This window comes from Netta rufina (genome assembly GCF_964035555.1).
Source record: "Netta rufina genome assembly, chromosome: 5".
In the NCBI taxonomy this organism is placed as follows: domain Eukaryota; kingdom Metazoa; phylum Chordata; class Aves; order Anseriformes; family Anatidae; genus Netta; species Netta rufina.
The window spans coordinates 45358890-45380969 of record NC_140128.1 but is presented as its reverse complement, the minus strand read 5'-3'; the positions used below and the strand labels follow the sequence as shown (position 1 = coordinate 45380969).

The 22080-nt window shown below is 42.6% G+C and overlaps 2 protein-coding genes across 2 annotated transcripts; one reads left to right on the top strand and one right to left on the bottom strand.

Moving 5' to 3' along the window:
- Positions 1 to 6871: 6871 nt before the first annotated feature.
- LOC311209890 (proto-oncogene Mas-like) lies at positions 6872 to 11514 on the bottom strand. Its single transcript, XM_084287449.1, has 2 exons — positions 11401 to 11514; positions 6872 to 8082 (listed from the first exon to the last, which is right to left on the bottom strand). Exon 2 carries the CDS (start codon positions 8059 to 8061, stop codon positions 7108 to 7110), a length of 954 nt encoding a protein of 317 aa, XP_084143575.1. The 5' UTR covers positions 8062 to 8082; positions 11401 to 11514; the 3' UTR covers positions 6872 to 7107.
- A 7975-nt stretch (positions 11515 to 19489) lies between these two features.
- LOC311210150 (olfactory receptor 4S2-like) lies at positions 19490 to 20419 on the top strand (the record flags this gene model as incomplete). Its single annotated transcript, XM_084287940.1, has 1 exon — positions 19490 to 20419. The coding sequence occupies one exon, from the start codon at positions 19490 to 19492 to the stop codon at positions 20417 to 20419; it is 930 nt and encodes a 309-aa protein (XP_084144066.1).
- Between the last annotated feature and the right edge of the window lie 1661 nt (positions 20420 to 22080).

The window sequence follows — 22080 nt, the reverse complement described above, 5'->3', positions numbered from 1 at the left end:
AAATAAATAAATAAATAAAATTCTATAGCTGTTTATTTTATGAAGTTTCTTTTCATTAGTCATTTCCTCTATCCAGAGAAGATTAGACGTCATGAAGCATGATCAGCTCAGGAACCGGACCATGCTGTAAAGATGTGTTTGATCTTGCACAGCCCAGATAGGATGTTCCCTGAGAGGATTTGGCTGCTTTTCCCAGAGAAGGAGTTCTGACTGTTGGTAGCTGAGAGAAATCTTCCACCAAGAATTACAAGCAGTTACTGGGACATGCTGGGACCGTGTGGCCATTACACTTCAATCCAGTTCCCATAAGGATGCAATTCGGCCTGCAGTGTCTTAGATGGCAAGGAGGGCTGGACACAGTCTCTGTTCCTGTCTGAAATGTCTGCTCTGCTGCCTCTCTCTTCCTCACTCTCCAACACTGCCCTCTATGCATATCCTTCCACAGCTGATTAAACAAAAACAAAAACAAAAACAAAAGCAAAACAAAACAAAAAAAAAAACAACAGGAGGAACTCTTTCTTTCCATGACTTCACTTTGTTGCTCCCTGAACCACCCACCACTTCTGCCTGGGCTCAACTTGACAGTGTTCTCTTTCCACTTGGCTCCCAGCTCTGCCTGTGGCCCTTCCGTCCCCGTCTCTTGCTGTCAGCTGGCTCTGGCTGACTCCAGCTGCCCATGCTCTCTATAGTGGGTTTCTGTACTGGGGTGGGCTAGCGTTGGCTGAAGGCCAAGCTCCCCCAGCTGTACTCTCGCTTCCCCTCCTCACCAGCACAAGGAGAAAGCCTTTGGGTTGAGGTAAAGGCAGAGAGACCCCTTACCAATTACCGACACGAACAAACCAGATTCTACCTGAGGGAAATTAATTTGATTTATTGGCAATCAGAGTCATAGAATCATTAAGGCTGGAGAAGACATCCAAGATCATCTGGTCCAAACATCCCCCTTCCACCAATATCATGCACTAAACCATGTCTCTAAGTACTACATCCAACCTTTCCTTAAACACTCCCAGGGATGGTGACTACACCACCTCCCTAGGCAACCCATTCCAGTGCCTGACCACTCTTTCTGAGAAGTATCTCCTGATTTCCAGCCTTAACCTCTCCTGGCACAACTTGGGGCCATTTCCTCTAGTCCTATCACTGGTTATCTGCAAGAAGAGGCCAACCCTCAGCTCCCAACAACTTCCTTCCAGGAATTTGTAGAGAGCAATAAGGTCCCCCCTGAGCCTCCTCCTCTCCAGACTAAACAACCCCAGTGCCCTCAGCTGCACTTCATGATTTGTGTTCCGGGCCTTTCACCAGCTTCATAGCCCTTCTCTGGACACACTCCGGGGCCTTGATGTTTTTCTTGTAGTGAGGGGCCCAAACTGAACACAGTACTTGAGGTGCAGCCTCACCAGAGCAGAGTATAGAGGGGTGACCACCTCCCTGGCCTGCTGGCTACAACATTTAGAACAACGCCTTTCCTGCCCCTTCTTCTCAGCCCAGCTTCATTCCCTTGCCCCAGAGTCCTCTCTCATCAGCAGCATAGGAGGGGATGTTGGGTCACACAGGGAATGGTGGGTTACACACAGATGATGGGGAGGGAATGGCAGGTTACACAGGGAACGGCAGACTACACAACAGCTGGCAGGGTACACTGGGCATGCTGGTTTACACAGAGGACAGCCAGTTACAAACAGTGTGGCAGGTTACATGCATTATGGCGTGTTACACACAGCAGGGCAGGTTACACGCAGCACAGCGCGTTGCATGCAGAACGGCAGGTTACAAGCCCTGAACACCTCTTTTACGAAGCTCTGTTCCCCTCCCATTGCTGCCCTGCTCCAGTGCGGGCCCTGAAGGGCCTCGGTACCCGCAGCCCCTGCCACCACCACGGCTCTGCCCCCACGGCGCTCCTCGGCCTGCCCGGGCCGAGCCCGGCTGTGCCCGGCAGGGGGCAGCCCCCGCCTCACAGAGGCCTCGCTGCCGGCCCCCGCCTGCCGCCGGTGATCTCCCTGTCACACCTGGTGCGTTTCTAGGCAAGTTTTTCCTCTTAGCATGGAGCTCATCGCCTGCCACCACCTGCATCAGCCTGCAAGTTCTGAATGGAGAGACTGGCAGAGAGGAAGCGCTGCCCGTGGGAAGCCCCTTCCTTCTGAGGTACTGGGCAGGGAGGAAGGGCAGCCTGTCTCGAATGCACTCGATTCAAGTTATAACTGAACAGTTGTTTTTCTTTCTTTTTGTGCTTGGATCTCTCCCCCATGCACCTGCCCCAGCCCGTGGGGTGCTCAGGCAGTTCCCCCTCGGTTCCTCTCTCTTCACGGCCAGGAGCCTGGTTGGGCTGTGTCCCTGTCTTTAGGAACCATTCCTCCATTGCCACGTCTCTGTTCAGGCTGGTGTGTGTCCTCCTGTCCTGCTCTGTCACCTTTGGAAAGATGAGGAACCCACCCCCACCTGACATTTCCTCTACCTACCTCCATCTTCCTACTTTTCTCATCCCAATGTCTCTCTCTACCTCCTTTGGTCCCACCTCCACTTCCTCTCTCTCCCTGTCCCCCCATTTTCTGTGTCCTGGTTTCTCAGTTGCTTTCCAGCTTGATCAGGATTGCTTGGCCCAGGACATGAGGATTGGGAGGGCCTAAACAAAACACCCAGAGAAGCAGTGTTTTGAGAACGCCTCTCATAGCAGATGTTTCATGTTGACTAAGCTATAAAGATGTCTCCTGCATCCAGCCCCGGGAAAGGCCAGTGAACCTATAGTTTAACTGAATACAAAACAAATATTTCAGTGCAGAATGCGTTTGTGATGCCTTGGTAGTCATTCATCTGAGTATGGGGGAAAATAATTATCCCCTGCTTCTTCTGATGTGGTACAAGGGGTTCCATCACCATCTGCATCCTGAACATGACTGCTGTTGGTGCTGGTTTCTGCCTATACATAACTGTTTCCTCTTGCTGGTTAGTGTAATTGACTACTTCTGTTCTACTTTCAAAGCTGTGAAATTAACAGTACTAAGGTAACATGCAAAGGCAATTGCCCATCAGCCCTGAAGCCAGTTAGCATTTTGGTGGCAGTAGTTCCCCTCCTGGTCCAGCAGTGAGTCTACCAACCCAAGAGCCTAATGTGCACTGTGTGATGCAATGAATTTTAACAATGAAGATACGTGTAAGTCCATCCTCATACCATAGTTCATGATTTGTTTATATTTGTTTCTGATTCCCCTTCTCATTAGCATCTAAAGCATAGAGAGAGCAATATCAGCTAGGAGAGATCTACATTCTCATTACTATACATTCCTATTCTGCGTGACTTTCTCCTCAGTGAGCATATCCCATCAAATTTTTAGCTGGTCACCACATATTTCCCACAGACATTTTCTTGCTGTATACAACAGCAGCTTTTTTTTCATCCATTACCCAATGAAGAATAGCCCAAGAGGATCAAGACTTTTGTTGCGTTGTGGGTAATTTCTGAAGAGTAAAACAAAGACTGAAGGTAGGAGACAGCTCCTGTAGAGAAACAGTGGAGGAGTCACCTCAAAGAATAGGGTCAGCAGTTGGGCTCAGAGCAGCTGTTCTCAGAAGGTGAGTGACCTGAAGTTTGCTAAGTTTAGTTAGATTGGTCTAACAAAAGGTCACCTCTCCCTGCCAGCAGAGCTGTACTTCTCTCCTTAGCCCATCTTGTTGACAAAGGTACATTTTCTTTTTAGATACTGTAACATTTTGTGCCTTGTTTTCTAAATAGTTCAAATTCTTGTCCATTTCACTTCTAGGGAAGATGTACTGGTACTTTACTAAGCTAAATGGGAAAAGCAGAATAATAGTATGTGTGCTTTCATGTTTGTGGTAATTTTAATGTCTTAAATAGCATTACAATTTTACTTCCACTCTCAGATGATATCTATTCTGTTAACCAAAGTAAATGACCTATTGAGGATTGACTCTGAAAACACAGACACCATGGAGAGTATATGAGAGCCCATGGTGCATGCATGGTGCAGCTCTTTCCTTGGCTGAATTTCCTGAATTAACCCCACTTGAGTTCATATGGCTTTACTGCAGGGGTACATGTATGTCACACTATTAGAGATTTGCTCAGGACGTATCCTTAGTTGCCTGAGCTGGGGATGGAGGAGGGAGAAAAGGCCTCATTGCAGCTGTTCAGGTACTTTTTGAAGGCACACAAAAGGACTGAAAATTGAATCAATCATAGAATGGTTTGGGTTGCAAGAGACCTTTAAAGATCATCTAATCCACCCCCCCCTGCCAGGAACAGGAACACCTTGTGTCAGATCAGGTTGCCCGGAGACCCAGTCAGCCTGGCTTTGAATACTTAAAAGCATGGGGCATCTACAACCTCCTTGGACAACCTTGTCCACTACCCTTGTGGTAAAAACTTCTTCCTAATGTCTAACCTAAATCCAGCCTCTTTCAGTTTGAATCCATTATGTCTTGTCCTATCACTACAGGCCTTGGTGAAAATTCTTTCACCATTTTACCTGTAAGTATTAAATGTATTACCCTTTAAGAATTAAAAGGCTGTAGTAAGGTCTCCCTTTAGCCATCTCTTTTTCAAGGGTAAGTGAGGAATTATGTCATAAATGTACATTTGGGCAAGAGGATGTCCTTGAACATCACTAATCCTGTTCATATGTCTCCCCACATCATTCCCCAAAGGGAAAAAGGAACCAAATCAAGGCACCAGAGAGTCTTTTTTACTCTCCTGCACATGGTGAAAACTGAACTGTTCTGAAGTGTGCCCATGACCATACAGATCCCTTCCTCCAGGCCTTAACTGCACTGCAGAAATACTAACAGTAGTGTGTGTGCCTTCTGCTGAAATCAATGAGAAAACGGAGATCATTACAAATTCTGGTGTCAAGGTCTTCTAAGAAGAGTGGAGTTAGGTTTGCTGCTGTTAAGGAACAGGTGATGCCATCCCTCACAGTCACTTCATGCTGCTGGCATTTAGGCCATGCTGAGGAGAACGCTCAAAACTTCCACCCTGGGCTGGCTGTCTCCTTTCAGTTGTCCCCAGGGAGGCAGAACTCTGGGCTTTTTTCAGAAGTACTGGTGGCCCCTGTACTGTCCTCATGCATGACCACTGATCTTCTGGGTGCTTTGGGGGTCTTTCCTGAGAGACACTAAGCAATTCAGAGGACAAATTTAATTCAGATGCTGATTACATTCTCCCTGGTAGGCTGAGTTGGCTATATTGGTGTTAGTTCAGGGTGAAAGATCCTGCAAATGTTCCCCATTTCATTGCAGACCCTATCACTGACTTCTTTTGGACCACAGGAAATGCACTGCAAATATCTGGCAGATGGCACCTTGGAGAGTGCCTGTCTCATACCATGCGTGGTCGAGGGTGTTTACAGTTGTCATTTATATCCAAGTGTCACCTTTTAAATGCCCAGGGTTGGATGTAAAAGGTGTGTTCACACTAAATGCCATGTGTCTTCATGATGGGTATGCTTAAGGGATAAACTGTTATGATGGAAAGTTTTTCACAATTTATATGCTATATGTTTTTATCAGTTGATGTCTTCTTCTGAGCACAGAAATGTTTAGTTTTTAATAGAACTTGCTTTCCTTTATTTTTCTTAAAGGCTTGTAACATTTTTAATAATAAAGGAAATGAATTTTTGTTCTCCCAATGAGAAAATCATTACAGATATTAAAAGGAAAACATTTTAACATGTATTCTGATAAATGGATGGTCTCTTCCCAACTCCAGTAGAGGTTGGAAGAACAAAAAATCTTACTGAAAATAATTGATGGCATAGACCTCATCTGAATCAACTATGTGTACACTGCAGAAAAATAGCATTAAAAATTAAAAAATAACAGAAACGGAACTCAAGTTTCAGCTTTCAGGAACTGTAAATGGGAAGCAAAAAGCAGCCACAGACATTAGGGTGACCACTATTTTTAATTGTTGTTTTTCAATATTAATAAAAAGACAAATGAACAGAGAAAAGAGAATAGACAGGAGAAGAAGGCAAATTTCCTTTAGGAACATATTTACAGATGAATGCATGAAGAGGAAGCCTATAAGGTTTCTCAAAGAAAATTACTTGTGTTGCCCTCTTCCATCAATTTAAGTTGAAAGAGCAAATATTGGGCAGTCTGATAGTCCAACATTTCAAAAAATCGTATCTTGCATCTCCAGGAATTAGGTCTAGAGATCTTATTTATTTATTTACTTATTGTAAATTGTGTTATTTATTTGTTTTTCTTCTCTTTCCTATGTTTTCCTTATCCTTGAACTTATTTTTAATGGTAGGTCAGGAAATGTTAGAGGCCATGGGTTCTTATCATCTGTCATTCTTAAAGGAAGAAAAAACAACCCAATGGATGTTGTAGTTAAATGCAGATATTTTGTGCTGTGTTGGAGGAAGCTAGAATAATATGCAACTCCGGCTCTGTATTTCTTTGAAATGCAAGAAAACGAAGCATGCGACTCAGTGCATGAAGTTGTAAAGAAAGTTGGTAGGGGTTGGAGCCCTTTTCTGCTACATCACAACTCTGTGGTATGAAACACTCCCTAATTAGTAGGAGAAAGGGACTTCTGTAACACAAAGCATTTCACGATTTGAAATGCTTACATTAGGAAGCAAAGAATTGTGCACCCTACAAGCCACAAAAGGCTGCATGTGTTGCTGAGATACACGTACTTAAAATTAAGGGAGATAGACTGTCTTACAGGAAATTTGTGGTTGATTTCAAAGGAAGAGGATGAATCCCATATCATCTTCATAGATCTGAGTAAAAAAGTGACTATTTATGAATGTCAATTTTGGTTTGCTCTGAAAGAAGAGCCTTTATTGAGTGAGCTGTAAACTCTGGATGGGATTGCACTGATGAAATACAGGCATCAAGACATTTAACCTTATCACATCAAAATAATTTAATAGTCACTGAAAATAAATAGGCACTTTCAGTGTAGTCCTAACACAGATGGAGATTCAAATAACTAGTGAAAGGATAGACGTCTCCAATGAAGACATTAAAGGTTAGGTGAGATGATCCGCCTCCCCCAATACACCAGAGTTCTTCAGTTCTGTAAGCAGTCAGCCCTCAACTCCAGAGCACTGTCACTGTATTAGGCACAGCAGGGTATTAGGAGGACATGGTTATCGTGTCACGGGTTTCCCGTTCATCTTTGTCATCTGCTGAATCTTCGAAGGCCCTCTGGAATGCCAGTCTTAGGGCGAACTTGATTCTTCGATCCCTGTAGCTCCCCACAAGGAAGTAAATGACTGGGTTGAGGCTGCTATTCACGCAGGACAGCACAAAGCCAATCTCAGGGGAGTAGAGAAATTTGTAGCCCAAGAAATCAAAGAGGATCAGGACGCTCAGAGGCACAGCAAAAATGAGGAAGAAGAGGACAGTGAGCATGATGACGGTGAAGAGCCTGCCTGTTCGGAATTTCTGGGAGCTGCACTTGACTCTGAGGAAGAGGGTCAGGCTGAAGATCAGCATAAGGGGTGTGCAGAAGAGGAAATCCAAGACTCCAATGGTGATGAGCAGGGGCGAACAGCTGCTGGAGGGGTGAATGGTACACGATACATATCCGAGGGTGTTCAGCAGCAGGGAGAGACCCCAGAGCAGACCAGCAATGATGCTGGACAAGTGCTTTGGGCGGTGGCTTCGGCACCATATCGGACAGAGGACAGACAGGCACCTCTCAATGCTGATGGCCGTCAGGAGATACAAGCCAGTCCCGTACATGAAAAGATCCAGGAAGAGGAATATCCCAAACTGCACCCCCACGTTGAACTGCATCAAGTACTTAACGGTCTCAATGGCAATGCAGAGCAGATACCCAAAGTCAGCAGCAGCCAGGTTTAGGATGTAGACAGTGAAGTGGTTTCTGTGGATGCGGAAGCCAAGGTACCATATGACCATGCCATTTCCCACCATCCCACAGGCAGCACTGATGAGGCAGAAGCTTTCCATGAACTTGAGGACAGCATAAGATGCCTCTGCCTTTCCTGCATCACCACTGTGATTAGCTCCTTGAGCTTGGCTGTCTGCATTTGGAAGGAAGAGTGATGTAGTTGAAGTATTCATTATGAGTGATTTCGCACAGACCTGTAAGCAGAGAGAGGTGGTAAATCTCATGCAACTTTCCCTCTTGATAACTTGGTGGTGTTTCCAGAGTCGTTCTAGTTCTTTGTAGCCAGAGCTAGATTCAAGGAGGGATTGCTGTGCTTGGACTTGGAGTGCAGTGTTTCAAGGCACTGTTCAAAGCATTGCATCTGAGGCCACATTACATATGACACATAGGACAAATTAAATTACAATGTGTTTATCACTTTTTTTGATTCATGTTGTGAGGGTCTTTTTACTGTCAGTAATGGGAAACAAATATCTTAAAATGAGCAATAATAACTCAGATAAATCATGCCTGAAAAGTACATCTTTTACTTCTCTGAATAAAAAGAGAACCCAGTGTTAACAACTCTGGTATAATTGTCTTTGCTTCATTCTGCTAGGATTAAGTGAGATGAATTTTGCCAAAAATGTATAAAAGTTGCAGGCAATCAGTATACAAGTTTAAGCAGTATTACAGACAATTAAGTTTTGTCATACATAGATGCAGAAAACACGGTAAAGGCTACTCAAAATAGCTAGTAGTTTTTTTATGTTGATGACTGATTTAGATTTTAGTAAGGTATAGTTTAATATGGTTCATTTGAGTCAGCCCTTAATTTCCTTCTCAGAGAGAAGAAACTGTAAGAACCTTATGTGGGACAAAATGTCTGACCCTCACAGGATATTGGAATCTGTAGAATCACAGAATGGTTTGGTTTGGAAGGGACCTCAGAGATCATTTAGTTTCACTCTCCCCTTCCACAGGCAGGGACACCTCACACTAGACCAGGTTGCTCAAAGCCCCATCCAGCCTGGCCTTGAACACTTCCCCGAGTTCATCCTCCTCCTTTCCCTATGATACTGGCATCTGAGTAAGAATCTTGCAAAAGATTCCAAACCAAGCCAACTAACCAACCAACCAACCAAGCAAACTAAAACAAAACATGAAGCCCAAAAGTAGAATTCACACTTTTTTTTTTTTTTTTGTCTGATGAGGTCAAACAGTGTGACCCTTAACATCTTTGCCCACCAGCTATTTAGACTTGGAAGGTGGAGAAGTGTCTTGAAAGACAGCAGCAAGAGATAGTTAAAAAGATGAACAAGTCAAAATGGGGAGGGCTGGGACGAGGTGAATCACTGAACTGGCACAATGGTTTCTTCCCTCTTTGTAAAATGCTGCAACATGCTTGCAGATAGATTACCTTAACAAGTGAAGTGTTACAAATTGAATCATCATTGTTTCATCTTGCCACTCCAAACACACCCTCTTCAGTACTACATCGACCAAGACAAGATAAATGCCTGATGCAGGTCGTTTCCTTGCTCAGCTGATGGCCTGGGACAGTGGAGACAATCTTGCTGCATTAGCCTGTAGCAGGCACATGCTTGGTCGGGCATCCAACTGGGACAATTACTCCTAGCTTTCTCCATTAAAAATGCAAACATCTCATGTAATATAACCATTAAAGCTTCAATTTGAATTGACGGAGGTTTATGAACACCTCTAGGATTCATGTATTTTTTCCCAAGATAGGTGTCTAAGAGAGGCATACAGTCACCTGCCTGTCTTTCCTGGCAGCTGATACATTGCAGAATGCCAATGTTAGTGAGAGGTTTAATGTGCAGACAGCCAAAGGGATCTGAGGTGAACTCCACTCTTAACTTCATCACAGCTTGCAGGATGAGAAACCTTTAGGGTTTACTGAAAACAGGGAACTTCTGGCAATGCACAATATTCTTTTTAGGAAGATGGATATTTCCATCCATGGCTATTAAGTGACATCATATGCTTCTAGTGTTAAGACTTCAGAGACCAATGGTCTCTAAAGAAAGAATTTAAGTGCACGCTGAAAGGGACTGCGGGAAACAAAAATCATCATCTCCTTCTGAACACACAGAATTTCTGTTTCAGCACAGTGTGTTTCACAACAGGTGTGTAAGCCCTGCATGGAACATCCCTGAGTCAAAACTCATGTTCTCTTTCCTTACCTGGCGAGGGTAGCATACTGCCTGACCAATAACACTAGCAAGCCTCCGCCTTCCTGAACATTTATAGCAAGCAAATTGAAAAGATACGGCCTTATAACTTTGTTCACTTCCTCTCTATCTGCTTTTTGGGTGGCAGCAGGACTCTCACAATGAAAAATTATCAGACCTTGATTCACAGTGGAAAGTAGCTGAAACAGCCTCTAATTCCGTGATCTGAGTCTGCTGAGAGGAGAAAGGAAGATCCAGTGGTTAAATGCTTTCCTAGCCTTTAGAAGATTCAATGCAGTACTCTCCTTCATCTGTCTGTGTGACCTGAAACAAATTTTTAATTGGTTTAAAGAGGGCCCAAATATCTGAGTGTCACTTAGCTCTCTGTAAGCCCACTCCAGCTTTCTGACCAGGTGCCTGTTTTAGGGAAACAGTCATTCAACCTCACTGCTGCAATTGTCTCCAGAAGGCAGTTCACCTCATCCTCCAGCGATATGTCTGTCTGTGCTGGGAATTCAGACAATGGCAGGCAATTAGCTGTCTAACTTAGGCTGATCAAGCAGATTTTCCTAATGTTAAATGCCATGGCCTTATGCCATTGATAGTATATGCATAAAGACTGCCAGGTACAGCTACTAGCTGTAAGAGAAGTCCTGTGGATAGATGACAAAACATCAATAATTTTTCATTCCACTGTAATGGAAGTGAAGAAATCCTTCTTTGAATTCTGTAGACTGTGGAAAAGAAGACCAAAAAAGTAACTTCTGTTTCTTATATACCTATTTTATAAGAGTCTACTTCCTTAATAAAACATTATTAGTGAAAGCTTGCATCAAACATCAGCAAACTGAGTCTACGTGACCCTTCAGTCCCTTGAGATTAAACATCTTGCCTGTGGTTTACAAGCTGAGTACCACATAATTCTTGTGGCAGATGTCAGTCTGAACAGCCTTGATACCACAAAGTCATTTTAGAGTATGGATATGAAGTTAAGCTGTTGTGTTTTCTTGGCTAATCTTAGCTGAGCATCTAAGATAAAAACTTCTAATGCTAGGTCTCTGAATAGTGGCATCTTCTATTACAGAGGTGTATTTAAAGCAATACAATAGCACTTGTTCATGAAAATGGCTCGCCAGAATGAAGCTTTCCCTAACTTGAAAATGATCAAGGCAGTTATGTGTCTATAGCCAATTTCTAACCCTCGAGCGAGGGAAATGTATGATTTCCTTTCTTCCATTTTTTTCTCCTCCTGTCCCATTCCATCTCTGCAAAAGCATGACTGACAGAAAACATCAGACGAAGTGCAATGGGAAAGATAGTCATCTAAGAATTTCTCACCTTTCTGTGAATTCCTTGGAACTTCAGTGGCTGATTTGCAGCAGCTGCCTGGTATGGATCTGCTGGGGAAAATTATAACCTGAATCCTGTGACATGTGGTCCAGATAAAATGCTCGTGTCATTGCTTGTGTCAGCACTGTAGTGCCAGGCTATTTAAGCACTGTTTAAAAAGCTGTGGTCAATGTAATGTCTGAGAGCCAGCGAATCACTTTCTGGAGGAAACATTTAGTTTTTTGTGTGTGGTCACTTAGACCTGAACTACTTCCCCTTTCCCTCTTTGTACAGGACCTGTCGCTGTCATGTCTTAAGAAATGCATTTTTACCACTTCTCCCTTCTTCAGCCAGTCTAACAATACTAAAAAGCAAAAACATTCTGTCCAAAATTATATTCTGCCTCTTGCACTGTTGCTTCACTTCCCACCTGCATCCATCCTTGGGGTGCTCTAGTTTCACAGTCCATGTAGAGGATGCCTTACTGTTGCTTGGGGTGACACAGGCTGAGAAACTGCCAGTCCATTTTCTGTAAACCCTGCTGCAGATTTCGCAACCTCCCCCAGAACAACTTCTCATTCCCAAGGGCCGATTGTCCCTGCCACTTTCCTTAATGCCCATCACTGCAGAGTGTGACCCCAGCCTCTCCCAACACAAGTGGCCTCGCACATCGGTTCCTACTGAGTCACACAACTTGCCCTGGAGAAGGATCTGCCCCAGCACACCTCAGTAGCCACAATTGCACGACCTGTCCTAGTACTGCCTTCATCACACAATGCCTGCTCCTCATGTCACCATCTTTTTAAAGGCAACTTCAAACCCTTCGGCATTACATGCCACTTCATATTGTCTTTTGGCACAGTCCTTCACCACACCTCAGGCACTTCTGATTTCACCAACTCCAGCCTCATGCCTTCCATTTCCAGTTTCACAACTTGCCCCCAAGCAGTGCCCCATCCCCATCCTGCTCACCATGGAATTCATGCCTCTTTCCTGCCTTTTCAGCCCTTGCTGCCCATCTTCAGCACCTCACTCATCTACTCAACATGCACAGCACTCCTCAGCCACATTGCAGCACAGACACTGTGGGGTCCTGGTCTGTGTGCTAAACCCAGTGGAGTGAAAACAGAGTAAACACCTTTCTCCATTCCCGTTGATTTGAACCTGTGCACTACGTCTCTTTTAGTAGTCCATTTGGCTGGGGAAACAAAAGGAGATGGGTATGATGTTAGCCCAATCATTGCCATATTTATCACTGGGTACAAAAACTAGCAGGTCTGGCCCAAATTAGTTTAGCATGCCAAGTACCCGAGGATTAACCTTTGACTTCTATCAGCTGTTGTTCCTCTTTTTTTTTTTTTCCCAAAGACTGTAAGACTTTCTTACCCGATACTCTATTAAACCTTATTAACCTGGCCAGGACTTCAGGTGTCCCTTTCAGACTTAATCCTATCCTAAAACCAGGTCCAAGATAGATCAGATGAGTCTACTTCTGGAGAGATCTGTGTCTTTCCATAGGACAGCACAGAGTGACAAAGTCAGAATCAAATCAGGTGACTTCCATAGGCGTAAAGTAGCTGACTTGCTGTCTTTGGTTTCCCCATTTGTAAAAAGAAGTTGGTTTTTTTTTTTTTTTTTTTTTTTTTTCTTCCTTTGTAATTCAGACTTTTGCTAAAACATGCAAGTTCTAGCATTGTGCTTTGCTCACTGGATTTTCAGTGATGAAATTTCATGCAAAATAGGACTTGATGAAAGCTCATCAAGAAGTGACTTCTGCCTCTGTGGAAACTTAGATTAATCGTAACCACTGGTGAGTGAAGTGTGCCCAACCTGCAAGGGTTACCTAAAGGATTACCATGACCAATCTTCACCACCCCTAGAGGATGGTGCCTCTCTCTATACCAATAGGAATCTTTTTAATTTTTAAAAATGAAGCTTTGTGTTTCATGTAGTTCTTGTTTGTTTTTATACACTAAAAGTACTGTGTTATTACTCACAGCACTAGAAAACCAAAGCAGCAGATCTAATGGACCTCTATGCTTAGGAAAACCATAGAGCTCTCAGCCTGGTTTAAGGAAGGACTCTGGAAAGGGTTAACTGGACTAATTCACTGCACACACTTGTCCAGTTTAATGTTCAGCTAACCCATTGGCTGTTATTTGTGGTGGAGAAATCCTGAAATGCTTTCAAAATGTCATTAGCATTGACTCATGACTGTTTCTTTAAAATATGTTTGTTTAACCTTTTCAGTCAGGACAGAATTCATGTCTCCTTTGCCCCTTCCTGTCATGCCTTCCTTTCACTAAGCCTCCATGTCTCCCTCCTGCAGCCCCAAGAGCCCTCCAGGTGAGAGGTTATCCTCAGAGAGGGCTGAAGAGCAGTACTTAAATGCTTTTCTTCTCAGCCTTCCCTTCTGTGTCTGGGTTATGAATGTAACACTCAGTGCACACAGGCTACATTATCCAGACAGACCATCAAAGCAGTTCTCACATAGGCAGGAAATACCAAGATACACTTGTGACAAAGGAAAACAAGAAACTAAATTAGATGGGATTATATAGAAAAAGGCATCTCATAAGCAAGTGTTGGAAGCTTTCCATTCTATTTTCTCTAAAGACCCTGTGCTCTAACACATCCCTACCAGGGAACAGAGATGTAGATGAGATAAAACCACAAAACCCCTACACAAAAATGTAGGCCTCCAAATACAGAGAAGATAACTTTTCCAGCTTATCCATCTTTATTTTCTCTTCTGTTCACTTACTTCTCGTCTCTTCCTACTTTCCTTTCCTCTTCCTTTCTTCTTGAACAAATATGAAAATAGAAAAATAAATTTTCACTGAAGTGATCAACTCTTATCTTTTGCTGGAACCACATACAGGGCAAGTTCTGCAGCCCTGGATTAGATAATTTTATATTTATTTTTTTGTTTCCCACTAACCACCTGAAGTTTTAGGGGATGATGCGTGCAGTATGGAGAAGGTAAAAATTCTCATCCTTTTTAAAATGTTAGCAGTCTATATGGTATTTATTTTACTTTGCAACTGATTGCATCATATCATACAGCTCTAGTCTCTCCTGAAAAGGTTCTTTAAGAGGTAAGACATATTATGTGAGAATCCCCCACTGAATTAGTTCCTGTGATCCTCTTAGAGTCAACAGAAAGAAATACGTACCTCCAGCAAGTAATTCATCACATCTTTAAGTAGCCAGCTTAAGCTGGTCATGAATTGCTCTGCAAAGGCAGAAGTGTGGATATGACTAGCTCAGATACAGAATTCTATGTGACATAAGTCAATGAGATGGTGTGAGGCAGATGAATATTTTGTAAAATGCGATTTGGTGGTGATGGCAGGGACCTTACCAAGAGGGATACACAGTGAGGCTGGTTGTGCTGCGAATGGGTCTTTACAATCCTTTCAAGAATATACATCTTGGTTTAGCTTAGGAGTTTCCCACCTGCTGTGTAGTTTTCCTTGTTCATTTATCATTTGGTCACTCCTTTCTGAACCACTGATTGCTTAAATGTGACCCTGAGCCTGGTGGGGTTTGCTTCGAGTTCTGGCCTGGATGGAGCCCAACTGTTTCTCTTCCACTCGGTACTGCACAGCTGTATATGGGCACCCATTCTGACTTTTTATTTTCTGTAGGAAGGCTATGTGAGTGCTAAGTTAAAAGAAGAGGGAGGGAGAAAGGGAGAGAGGGAGGGAGGGGGAGAGAGATGGAGGAAGGGAGGGAGGGATCACAATTCGGTAAGGCTAGGCAGAAATCAATATGTCATTGTTCTTATCGATTGTTTTTTTTTTTTTCATGAAGATATACTGGAAAAGGAAGGACCCATGTCAATTTTACCCTTCTTCTTGATTATCTTTTGTCCACAGTTAGAACAACTGTAAGCACAGGAAAAGTCCCTAACTTTCCCCATTTCCTTTCTAGTTTGTGGGTTTGAGAGTAATCTTGGGTTTTCTCCATTTCATTGTTTCCTGTAGATGCTGATGTTTTTTGTCTGCACAAGACTTTCTGATTATGCTGTAACTTTAAATGGGGGCTCAAAAATTTGCATTAACTCAATCATTCCACATCATTCTCTGCTAAGAGATCACCTGCACAGTCAGGAAGAACAGATTGTGGTTTCATTGGGCAAGACTTGCACTGGTGATGTTTAACACCAGTTGACTGGGAATGTTTCCATGATAAAATGCATCCTATACAGCTGATAATTTTATTCTAAAAATGCCTTTTTTTTTTTTTTTTTGTAAACTCTATACAGAGTTTAATATACTGGTTTCTAGACATCTTTGACCAAAGGAACTCTGATGGTCTGATTGGATAATGGTAAGCTGTTAATGGCTATTAAGTCTTTTTAAAGATGTAGTTCACTTATTTACGAGTGACATGTACTGCTCTGGAGCTATACCTGGAACTGGCTGAACCAAAGAAGCCCCACGAACATGCTTGAGTGTGACCATGTCTGAAAAGAGAAACTAGAAATTTAGAAATGCCCAGGAATAAGGAGTTCAGCCATAACACAAAAAATAGTATGGCATTAGGGAAAGCTCTGAGCTACTTTCAGGGTACAAAAAGGATTATTCCTTGAAGTTAACTTTACCCCAGTGATGTTAATTTACTCAGGCTAGTCAATGGAAAAATAAAGGGCTCTGGAACTTTAATTTATTTTCTCTAATTTAGCCATTCTGCCTATATATAGAGAGATTTATACTGACCATTGTCTAGATTAGCTTCATTAAGCAGATGTTAAATCTTGAAAATATACCCCAGAGTGCATCAGAAATCAGTCCTAGGTAGAATTCATACAGTGTTGGGAAAAACAATCTGAAAAGATCCTTTCATTCTTCCTTCCTCTCAAATTAGAATTGCTAAGATTTAGAGCAAGCAAAATACTAAAATCATACGTGACTACAGAAATTGCTGCTTTCTCTGTGATAGGTAAGTTCACCAGAAGTCATTTTTCAGCCCATGATATTGGAAAATTGTGTTTCAAAATGTATATACAAGAGATTTTTTTTCCCTGTGAGTGGTTTCATTTCCACCCTAAACAACAATTCAAAGATCATCATCACTTGTAAAATAAATCAGCACTCCAAGCAGTATTTCCAGGTATTCTTGAAGGCATTGTTTTTACAAAGATTGTTATCATGGACTTGTTCTACAGTGAGGGGAAACATGGGCATGATCTGCCCTGCAGCCCCTGTAGTGCCTGAGGTGCACATACTGGCCTTGTCCGTAGCACACCGACCATAGACCCAGGCCTTACAAATCCTGAAGGACCAGGATGGAGGAGCAAATCACAGAGTGCACCTGTCTCGGTTCAGTAATAGCCATGGCTGAGGTTTCATCAAAGGAGAATTAAATACCTACACTAAAAAAATATGCAAAACAATCACTTCATAAACTTAAGAGTAACCCAATCTATTTAATAGTCTGCAAGCACGTCTGATATAGAATTCATTATTGATAATGACAGTGCTGATGAACCACGTGTCTTTATTTTTCCATGTGCATAGCCTATCCAGTACCTGCATGGTACTATCCAAAGGTAACTGAAGCACTTCCCTTTTATTTCTTCATTTACAGTCTCTATAAATGCTTGCTCCTGTGTTACACCTTAACATCACCTAAGTAGGGTTTAAGGTTACAAGGTGTTCCTAGCCCAAGCTAAGGCTTATAATTCTTTCTTTCTTTTATTTTTTTTTTAACTTTGTTTCTTCGCTTTTGGCTGCTGCTGGGCAAAAGTTTGATCATATCTTATGGAAGGTGTCACTGAAAATAATATAAAGAATTAAACAGTACCTTCTGTATTTTGCATTGTCTGAGTAAAAATACGTGATAGGCAGTGAGGACTAACCACAATCCTTTCTAAAGTTCTGAAATGATTTCCTGTTTTACTTCCACTTTTTTTTTTTTTCTTTCAAATTTGTACAGACCAGATGTCTAAGGAATAGCAGTCCACAGCACAGTTTTGATATTTATTTGCACTGTCAACATGAGATAGTTAGAACAAGTTAATACAGAATAAGTACACATATCAGAAATACTACCTTAGGACAGAAAACAGAATTTATCTAAATGTCATGTGTCATTCCTTTACTCCAGGAACGTTTGATTGCAAAGCTAAAAGAAATAAAAGTCTTGCAAATGGCCAGCTGTGATGTTTATCTGAAGCAGCAATGCTTCCAGAAGAAATACATGGCCAATAGTAAATGGAGTCTATCTGGACAGCATTAAAAACCCAGCCATCAAACAACCAAGCAGGCAAATCATGCACGATGTAACACAGTCTAGATGACCACACTCTAGTGTCACCCTCCAGAGACTACCTTAACAGTATGCAAAGTACAATTTTTAGCTGTTTGTCCACTGACGACTTCTGACAAAGAAATCTTCATATGCCTCTGGGATCTCATTACTCCAAGTAGTCTTGTGCTTCTGCTGCATGATACACTTTAAATATTTCTGCTTCAATTTCCCCATCTTGTGAGAGAGAGCTGTTCTTGCAGATGCTCTTGGAAGTTGTTTCTTGCAAAATGAGAAACGCAGATGGAGAGTCAAGTTGTGCTTTTCAGCTGCTGTAGCTTTCAGAATTGGCAGAGGTGTGGACTGCTCTTGTGACATCTAAGCAGCAACTTGCACTTCAGCCATTTTGATGAAACCACCTAAACTGGTCAGAGGAGGTCATCAGAGGAGCAATAGCAAGTAAACTCTTGGAGACTGGCAAACATAAACAGTGTAAGTTCTCTGATATTGTTACATCATTCTGTTCAAGCATGACTGCGAAATCCTGCTTTTAAGAAATAGAGAATTCTGTAGAGTGACTTTTGTGAGGTCCATTTTATGAATTAGAAAAACCTCAACTACAGACCTCAGTTTTTAGCCCTTGTTTTAATTTGGGTTTTTAGTTGCCTTTCCCCCCCCCCCCCCCGCCCCCCCGTATCCTGTTCCCATAATAATCTGTCAAAAGCATGTCAGTGTTAGAGAGGACTCAGAAGCTGATGACAGCATTTCCTATGCGCTCAGTCTTACATTGTCCCCACTAGCTGTACATCAGAAATCAGTGGTCACAACACACACACTTGGGTTTTCCCCACAGTGCTTTCCCTCTGGTCTTGGAGGAGCACAGAGATAGGGTTGGAGACCCTAAAGACCATTTTCTCTGCTGTGCTGAATGTGTATAGCTAGTGGGTGAGGCAGAGAGCTCAGGAGATAGAACTGAGTGACCTGTGATTGTCAAATGGGATTCATACACCAGACAATTTACTGGTGTCACAGACAAGGTTGTTACATCCTCGCCACCTCTGTTTTCATATATAAATTGAACACTGTGGATACTGTATGGGAGTCAGCAGGGGTGCATTCATTAACCCAGATGTATTTATGAGGAGTTCAACATTCAGTCCAGGGCCTGGGTGAGGTATACAATCCCCCTTCTAACACACCATTAATGCAAATTAGCTCCAGATTAGCTCATGCATGTACTGTAAGAAAGGTGGTCCAAGGAAACACTGGGTAGCTCTTTCTGTGACAGCTTATACAGGTCTGTCACAGTCAGAGAGATAATAAGGAGCGGTACTGTTGCATTCCCTTAGAGGACTGAAAAGGAAAGTACATTCTCTTCTTGAGCAGGGACCTTCCTCAGGCCATGACTAAAGTTTTGGGAGTTGAATTATAGCTGCATTGTCCCTTTGGTTCAACTTTTTATTTCAAAGTCGACAGTATTGGGTAAAAGTGGGTCTTGAGGGAACTTAGTAGTCATCTTTTTTTTTTTTTTAAGAGACAAAGGTGAGAACTAGGATTCTTGAAGGTATTATTTCTAGCACCTTCCTCAGGTAAATAATCTGAGCTTCTTATTATACACTTCAATAATACATTCTGAGTTGGATAGCAGCTTTATTCCTTGAGGGAAGCACTGATTTTAAATGGAAACTGTCCCCCCCCCCCCCCCCCCCAAAGACATCAGTGGAAATATGATTAGTATTTAGCATACTAGTGATGAATATGTTTGTGTACTGATACCATCCTATTTCTAATGCTGTATCTGGCAGCTCTTTTCTTTACTTCAGGTCCTGTCTACTTAGTGTCTATGGAGAACAAAAACAATGTGACAGAGTTCATCCTCCTTGGACTCACACAAGATAAGACAACAGCAAAAGTGTGCTTCTTGTTATTCCTAGTCTTGTATGCCATTATCATTTTTGGAAACCTGCTTATCATCATCACTATAAAGACAAGTGAACGGCTGGACTCTCCCATGTACTTCTTCCTGAGCTACTTGTCTTTTTTAGACATAAGTTACTCTACTGTAACAGCTCCCAAACTCATTTATGACCTTCTTGTTGGTAAGAAGACCATCCCTTTTGTGGGTTGCATAGCTCAGCTGTTTATGGGCCATTTCTTTGGCTGCACTGAGATCTTCCTTCTCACAGTGATGGCATATGATCGTTGCGTTGCTATACACAAGCCACTTCATTATACAAATGTTATGAATAAACATGTCTGTGGCTGTCTGGTGACAGCTTCTTGGGTGGGAGGCTTTGTCCACTCACTGGTGCAGGCCCTGCTGACCATTCAGCTGCCATTCTGTGGACCCAATGAGATTGACCACTATTTCTGTGATGTTCACCCATTGCTGAAGCTGGCCTGCACTAACACCTATGTCATTAGTGTCCTTGTGGTTACCAATAGTGGTCTGATTTCCCTCACCTGTTTTGTTGTCCTTGCTGTTTCCTATGTTATTATCATGGTCTCTTTAAGGACATACTCTTCCAAAGGGCGTCTCAGAGCACTCTCTACATGCAGCTCCCATGTCACTGTTGTAATTCTGTTCTTTGGGCCATGCATTTTCATCTATATGCGCCCTTCCACCACTTTCTCAGCAGACAAGATGATCTCTGTGTTCTACACCATCATCACGCCCGTGCTCAATCCCTTGATCTACACCCTCCGAAATGAAGAGGTGAAAAATGCCATAAAAAAGTTGTGGAGCAGAAAAGTGAAGAGGAGTGAGACGTGAAACAACACAGTGCTTGCTTGTACAATGACGTGAGCTCAGAAAAAAAAAAAAAAAAACACGGGGAGGAAAAGAGAAGTGTTCAGGAAGGACTTTCCAGTAATGTTGCTCTGTTTTTAGCACAGCTTCTTGGAATAGAGCTGAGGCTAAATTCAAGGATTTATGCATCTTTTATTTTCTTCAGAAACTGTCAGCCAAAAATATATTAGGTTGTTGTCACCTATCAAACCTGAGTGTTGGGGGTAGTATTGTGGTGTTTACCTTCAAACATGTCATAGCTGTATCTTGGGTATTTGTCTAGGCTTCTCCCAGCATTAAGAGTAAAAATCAAGTATTTTGGGAAGTTCTTTCCTACTATCTCCTACAAGTTTTGGAGAGTGGTGTCTCCTTACGTTTCTGCACAAAGGAGTGATGGTAGTTCCAAGCTTCTATGAGTAAACAATCCCTTCAGTTCAGCATGTCATTGGCAGCTTTCATCTTGTGTGTTTTTGTGTGCTAACATGATGTGTTTACAACTGAGCAAGCTGATGAGTCAGCAGCCTTTGGGGAGATGGGACTCATTTCAGGGTAAAATAGGAACATGAGAGAAACAGGTTATGTTAGGGCAGGGAAAGATGTCAGATTGTGCTGAAACATCAGCAAATAAATAAATAAATAAACACCAATATGTACATATTAAAAATGTTCTTCAGGCAAAGCTTGCTGTTACCAGAGGGTGAACTTTCAAGCATGCAAATTCTAGCTACTCTGCAGCCCATGCAGCTGCAAAATGGTGGCCCAAGGTGTCTGCAAAGCTCATCGTTGCCTGCTGCTAGATGCTATCATAGAATCATAGAATAGCCTGAGTTGGAAGGGACCCATAAGGGTCATTGAATCCAAATCCTGGCCCCACAGAGGTCTACCCAAAAATTCAGAGCATATGGCTAAGAGCACAGTCCAAACACTTCTTAAACTCCAACAGGCTGGGTGCCAGTGAAGAACTTCTTCCTGATATCCAGCCTGAACCTCCCATGTCACAGCTTGATTCCACTCCCTCAGATCCTACCGCTGTTCACTAAAGACCGTGGATCGGCACGTGCCCCTCTGCTCCCCCTTGTGAGGAAGCTGTAGACTGTGATGAGGTCTCCTCTCAGCCTCCTCATTTCCAGGCTGAACAATCATACCACTGGATTTCCCTGTTCTTCTTACAGTTAATGCTTTCTTATCAAAACCACATTGTCATATGCTGACTCCATGAGTTAGCTATTAAAACACTGGTATTAGGTGCTAGTTTGGTCATTTGCTGATGCAGGTAACAGGAGAGGAATCTTCTCCACTTCCCCTGCCACTGCAATTTCCAGTAATAATAATTGCTCTTATTACTGCTCAGTGTCAGTATCATGATGCAAAAACTCACTAGTCTAATAGCTAAAAGGGTTCCTACAATGGAAAGTCTGAACTCTCGGTTTTTTTATTTGGTATTTCCTGGTAAATGTGCTATCCACTTCAGTGTTTTTCTCCCTCCTGACCCTGGGTCCCCAAAACATTCAGAATCTAAACTGACCAATGACAGACAACACATGTAAGATGTGCGATTTATTTCCCAACAAAACTCATGCACTACAAACCTAAAATCACAGCTGTTCTTGACTGGATCAACTTAAAGGAGCCCTGCTCTCTAACAC

Excerpts from the sequence above, each read along its gene's own strand:
- LOC311209890 (XM_084287449.1), bottom strand. The coding sequence starts at position 8,061 with ATGAATACTTCAACTACATCACTCTTCCTTCCAAATGCAGACAGCCAA.